Below are 6773 nucleotides of genomic sequence, written 5' to 3'. Positions count from 1 at the left end.
TGAAAATCCTTTTGCCCTTTAAATAAGAATCGGTACGGAAATCAGAGAAATTAGAAATGCTGTTTGTGAACTAGTTCTAGAAGGCAAACTTGTTTTTTAAACATATGTTGGAACTATTAATACTGGATAATTTGTACTGAAAACTAGGAAAATAAACATTCCCCATATTCCAATAGGTAATCACATTGATAAAGATCGTTGGGAAATGTTCTAAAATACACACGATGCAGCTCAAAGAGTAATAAAAAAGTAAAAAAAGAAAAATATATATATACTAAGACCTAATAAAAGCAATGGCAATTTATTCACACACGAAGAAAAATAATTACTCTGGAAAGACTGGGACTTCATTAGTGATGGATTGGGAGTTAACACTTGAAGACTTGGACATCATCAATCAAGACTTCGCTATGAAATGAGCAAACCTAAAATACTATTAATGTACACTAGCAACCAAAGACTTATCCTGATCATTTTTGATATTTCCGAAGTGGTTTCATGAAATATATATAATTTCCTGAAAAGAAGAAAAAGGCTCCGTTATTTCAAAAAAGGCCTTTATTACATATTCACTATAACTTTTGTGTGTTTGTTTTTTCTTCGAAGTACATGTGACTAAAATGTTGTTTTTTTTTTTTTTCTTCTTTCGAGTTTAAACATCGGACCTATTTACTTGGCACACTCTGGTTCAGCCGATTATGGGACCAAATCTAGTCACAGCAGTTTCAGAAAAAAATCAAGGAATACGATATCAAAACTATATTTTTTCGTCTGAATCCAAAATACACATATTTTGTGTGTGAGGGGGAGGAGCAGAAAATCTTGGAGAAATAGTCATTCCATGTTTTTTTTTCCTTTTCCTTTTCCTTAATGCAAAGGCTTGATATCCATTTTCCCAATTAACTGATGTAACTTGCTGTTGGTAGATGAAAGGCCCATGTATGTGCATCTTACCCCTAACTTGTTGAAATACTGCTGGATCCCAGGTACAGCAATAAGAACATTTTTCTTTCAACTTATGAACATTTATACTGACAATAAAAAAAAAAAAAAAAAAAAAAAAAACAATAATAAAAAAAAAAAACTTTGGTCTTTTTGCCAGACTAAATTAAGTTTCCTAAACCTAGTCTTTGGTTTTGCATTTGATTATTCATTATTCATCAACAGTGAGAAACTGCAATTTAAGGAGTTAGATTCTGACAGAAAATACATGAAACAGTTGTGCTAATGATTAATCATTTTACTATGCAGTTTCGGCAAACTACAAAAACTACCTTTTGGAACTAAAGAGAAAATAACCATCTATCCCACCCTAACTTCCAATTTCTACAATTTATCTAGTTTTGTTTTATTCTTATTAGAAGTCATCTTAGAACAATTCTCTAATTTGTGAGCAAGATATGAGAGTCTTTTTTTTACACATCGTAAAATCCACATCGGCAGTGATGCTTCAGCACATCTGTCTCTTCAGTGTTTTCAGTAAGTTGAATGGCGTCGCAGTACTATTTTCCTATCAGTGGAAAATAGAGCGACTTGGATAAATAAAGATAAAGGAAAACGGTGCAGGATTTGTCCTTTTTCTCAAGGGGGGGAATGGAAAGGTTTTTTTTTCGAAATGGGACGAATCGACAATTCTCGTAAATAAATCCTGCACCCGAGGTTTGATCACTGTGCAACACAGATGAACTGATTGTTACTGTCTCAACAAGTGATTGACCTGATGGGCTGATGGCTGAACTTGCAACCCTGGAAGACGTTTGTTAATGCTGCCGTTTTGAATGGTGATGAAATTATTAAAGCTAGTAACCAGTAACATGCTAAAGAGTGAAATAGACCTTTATCAAGACATTTTCTCTTCCGAGAAAATGTCAGATTTATGAAAAGTATATTGCAATATGTGTAAAATCAGGAGAAAATAAGAGGATGTTATTTAAGCTGCAATTGTTTGATAACTTGAACTGGAAATATCTATACCTAAAAAAAAATATTTCACATATTTGACCTGACCTAACTTACTAAATATGTAAGCAAAAACAGTTAATTCAAACTATCAAAAACATTATTTTTTCTCTCTCTACAAGGTACAAAAACCTCATATACGTATCTAAATAGTATATATCATTATGTCTGACTGCTGAAATATAGAATTATGAAATACTTGGTACCCATTATTATACATCTGACAGGGCTATATGTATATTATATGTCACTTAAATCTACCAAAAAAGCAATAAATAAAATAATAATAACAAAATCATGTATATCACTGCACCTGGGACCACTGATAAAAAGATGTCTCAACATTCATTTGCCTCAAGAGCAAGACTTCACAATCCATTATACAAAATTTCTTCCATCCACGACAATTTTAAAGAACACCTACATCTCATCACATGCACCCTACAGGAAACATTATATAAAGTACATTAAGTTATTAGGGTAAGAAAAAAATGAACTAGGATTGTCCTTTCCCATCACGTTTGTAATAAAATAGCTTCAAGTACCGTAAAATCTGTATGCTGTCAACAATTTTGGCATTTTGGTCACAAACCATTTGGCAACATTATAGCATGTCATAGATCACCTGGGAAGACAATGTCAGAACATGTGCCAACACGAAGGAGTACATGGTTATCCTACACTTTTAAACTACAAAAGAATATTTTATAGAAGTTCAATTAATGAGCATTTTTATTTGATCAAAGTCTCTCAACAGTGCCTTAGGTCCCTCTGGTTCATAGCCTTGTGTTCCGGGCTGGACCAGCCAGTACCGGGATGAAATTCAGCCTGGTGCCAAGACTCGAACTTAGCTAGGCAACAATTTGACTGCACAGGGCCAATCAGAAACCAGAACGGTCAGGAATCTCTCAGGTCATGTTCATCGGCGGTGGGGGGTGCCTGTGAAGGATGTTTGTTTCATGGGTTGGAGAGGTGTGAGAAGGAGGATACTGTGGGTCTAATGGACCTCGTGGAGATGATGATGCTCCCTCTGGGACACCCCGCTCATCTCTCAGGCCTTCTAGTTTCCCGACATTCCCATTAATGAGAGGCGGCCCAATAGGAGGACCTATTGGAGGACCAATGACAGCTCCGCTTGGCCTGACAGATATACCACTTTCGGGCACAATAGGTGTGGTGTAACTCAGGTGACTAGACACTGGGTGAGGTGGGTAGCTTTGGTGAATGTGGGGTGGTGGTGGATGATGTGACCATACGGTTGAACAAGCTTGTTCAGTCACTGTCCCACCCACCATTCTTGGTGGAGGAGGGTGTCTTGGGCCACACTGGTGCACCTGGACTGGTCCTGGGGCTATAGGAGATACCTGAGGAAGAGGGTGTGCCTGCGGATGTGGTGTGCGTGAGTAAGGCACCCCTTCTCGTGGTGAGGCTACTGGAGGACGTGAATGTAGGTGTTGTGATCCATAACTGGGAGGATTGGGGTATCTTCCTAGATCTGGTTGAAGCATCTGTTGATGATACTGTGGAGGAGGTATTGTACCCGGGTAAGATCCACGCTGAGCCAGAGGTGGATGTCCACCATCATATGGAGCACGCTGAAGTGGAGGCTCTTCATAGGGGTGATAATGAGCGGGGACACGCGGAGGAGGGTAGTGAGAGAGTGTGGAATGAGGACGTGCAACAGGCGGAGGAAGTACTCCCCTCGTCACGAGAGCATCAGCTGGCACATGACCATGCACGGATGCAGGTCTTCTGCAAATTTGATAATGATGGTCGTGTACATTTGGTGCTGGCATTTGCGGAGGCATGCCCAGACTCTGCACAGAGCCATGATGTGGCATTGGTACATGGCTGTGAGCACGAGGTGGAGCTGGAGTGGCCCCCGGGCGAATCAAATCTGGAGGAGGGGACTCTCTTGGAGCGATCAGCCGAGGTGGTGGTGGAGCTCTTAGGTCACCTGTGCTAGAGTAGACATGGACCACACGTGGAGTCTTTGTGTGCGTGAGTGAAGTGGGGGTGGCTACAGCTGTGGATACTGACGGTGGAGCTGCTTGTGGAGAAAGGTCAGATGTAGGCACATACAGTATATCTTCTTGCAGTGCTGGAAGAACTGCTCTGTTTGGAGCTGCTCTCCGCCTCTGAGGAACAGAACCGTCCTCCTCTCCACTTTCTCTGTATGGCCAAGTCATATGGGATCCTGCCATACCCGGCTGAGCCATCGCTGGTGGAGCCAGTTGTGTAGCCATCTGTTTCAGTAAATCTGTGGTAGAGCCAAACCTTGGTTTGATCCCTCTTACTGAGGGCCGCCGATTAAAGCCATGATCCTCCACTTCCCCGGCGTCATACCTCCTGCGAAGACGCTCAATCCTTCCAGCATCCTGCCGGACAAATTCTGCCAATTCATCTATGTCAATGCCACTTGCAGGTAATCCAAGAAGTTGTGCTCCTGTCATTGGCAATCCATTGACAGGACAGAGCTCCCCGTTTGTCTCATTGCTGCTGTATCCACTCTCTGTGGTACTCGTCCCATCGACGTCACTCCTGCCAGACAGCCGCGGGGACGACTGTGAGGAGGAAGGTACCGAAGAGGAGCGGTCATCATGCAAGGCTTCGTCAATGTCATCAAATGTATATGAATCAGAATTTGATGCAACGGATGACCTGTCTCGTGAATGAGTGGCTACTCCATTAACAAGTGGCACTGATGGATGGTTTGCCATCTGTGAAAGGAATTGTTTTCTGGCATCTGCTACCGACGAGGTCGATGAAGATTCCTGTTGCTCTCCTTCCTCCTGTTCCTCGCCACCTTCTTCTGCAGTTGGCAACGTTCCTTCGCGGGTATACCTCACGCCGCCACTGTATATTAGCTTGTCATTTTCTTCATCAGTGATGAGGTCAGCAAGCGACACCGCTGGGATAGCCTTGAACACAGTGGGCGTCGTGGAGCCTGAAGGGGCATCGCTCATTTCTTCCGGTTCCTTTTCGATGGAAGTGTCTTTTTTATCAGGGAACAAATCGGCCTGCAGCTTCCACTCGCGGACGTCTCCTGGAACCAAGATGTCATTTGCTCGAAGTGACGTCGTCTTGTTAAACATTTCGGCGAGCTTCCGGTATTGAGCAATGGTTTCCTGTACCTTCGGGTCCACCTCCTTCGGCTTCTCTTGCTCGGTCTTCGCATCCTCGCCGTCCTCGCCCTCTCTGTCCTCACTATTCCCATTGGTTGCATCTTCCGAGGCAGTCAGCCATTTCAGCTTCTCCAGCAGCGACGTTTCGCCCTTCTCATTCCTCTCATTCTTATTGGTGTCCTTCTTCCGCGCCTCGGAGAATCGGATGAGAGATCTCCGGAGGGCGTTGCGCTCGATGGCTCTCCTCACCTCGCTGTTGCTCCTCATCACGCCGCCAGCAACGTGGGCGACATCCGAGTTCTCCAGTCTTCTTATTCTTGTCTCTGTCATGGTGGAATCTGACGACTGCGAATCCGACGAGCTCTTGGACTCGTCGCTGCAGACGCTGGTGTTGTCGCGGCCCTCCGCCACGGCGATGCGACGGCGCATTTCCTCGTAACGCTTCATGGACTCGCTGATCTGTTCATCATCCATCTGCGGCGGAGGCTGCTTTTCTTGCTCCTCGGGCAACGGCTCAGTGACTGGGACGGCGGCACCACCTCCCATTTCTTGGTTCAGGGGACTCAGCTCCACGTGCCAGTCCTCCTGCGACTCCCCTAGCAGCATCCCAAGCTCCCTCAACTTCGGCATGAACTTGGCTAGCGCTGCCGAGTTCGCAGCATCCAACGGTATCTTGTCGAGCGGCAGGTTCTCTAGCAGGCTGTATTCATCCCGCCCGGAGAACCTCACGGAACGTCTTGGCTCCTCCACTTCTTCGACTTCGACCTTGGCTCTGCTTCTCTTGCCGTCGCCGTTCTTCCAGAGTTTCCCTCCCTTGAGAATGCCGGTCTTGGCCACTTTCGGGTCGGAAGAATCGGTGTCCTTTCCCTGCATCAACTGGTCATGATGCCGCACATTCTCCACTGTCAACTGCGTGTGCGGCGTCTGGTGGGTGACCAAGTCTGGCAGGTGAGGTCTCGGAGCCTCGGGGTCCACGATACCATCACCGCTCCCGGACTCCGTGTCTGTGAGGGAAGAACAAAGTCAGTTTTCGCATGGCCTTCGTCGCTGGATTTACGCTCATACATAAATTTACATAAAGGGTGGAACAGGCCATTTAGTAGTGATGACTGAAATTGGCATAACAAGTAAAATGTTTAAACTGGCCAAAAGCAAATTGCAAAGGTGAAATCATCGGATTTTCCTGTGAAATTATGCAATATAATCATTTAATTGATAAAACCATATGAATGCAACATCACAGCACACATGTTTGTATGTGTTTATACGTATATGCATGAACAGGCAGATGGACACAAGCAGCTACATTTCGCCAAAGATTTTTATGAAATAAATATATATCCAGAAACGCACGAACGCACACACACACGCACGCACGCACACACGCACGCACGCACACACACACGCACGCACGCACGCACGCACGGGGGATCAAATGAACTGGCAACACAAATCATGACGACAAAGGTGATCACGACTTCCTGCCATTCACCGGCCAATAAGTGGGACGTCAAATACAGTAACACATATTTACTGAGCGAGGTAATAACTATGCAAATAAAGCTTATGCAACACTACCCCAACAATAACTCAATCACTTTCACTCATTTTCGTTTAATTCTCGCACTGTAACGTCAAACGGCTCGAAATCGAAGGCCTTCAGATCCCGTTTCAGAAGGTGCTTGTTCG

At 44.5% G+C, this 6773-nt stretch overlaps 1 protein-coding gene across 1 annotated transcript in view; it reads right to left on the bottom strand.

Annotated features, from left to right (window-relative positions):
* Positions 1 to 540: 540 nt before the first annotated feature.
* The window catches only part of LOC125036692, a 129977-nt gene continuing 123744 nt past the window's right edge, over positions 541 to 6773 (bottom strand). Inside the window, exon 2 of the mRNA XM_047629507.1 lies at positions 541 to 6088. Coding sequence (XP_047485463.1) covers positions 2868 to 6088 — 3221 coding nt within the window. The 3' untranslated portion in view covers positions 541 to 2867. The remainder of the gene's footprint in view (positions 6089 to 6773) is intronic.

This window comes from Penaeus chinensis, chromosome 21, assembly GCF_019202785.1.
Source record: "Penaeus chinensis breed Huanghai No. 1 chromosome 21, ASM1920278v2, whole genome shotgun sequence".
Taxonomy (NCBI): Eukaryota; Metazoa; Arthropoda; class Malacostraca; order Decapoda; family Penaeidae; genus Penaeus; species Penaeus chinensis.
The sequence above is the reverse complement of the archived record's forward strand: the minus strand, read 5'-3'. Positions and strand labels throughout refer to the sequence as shown.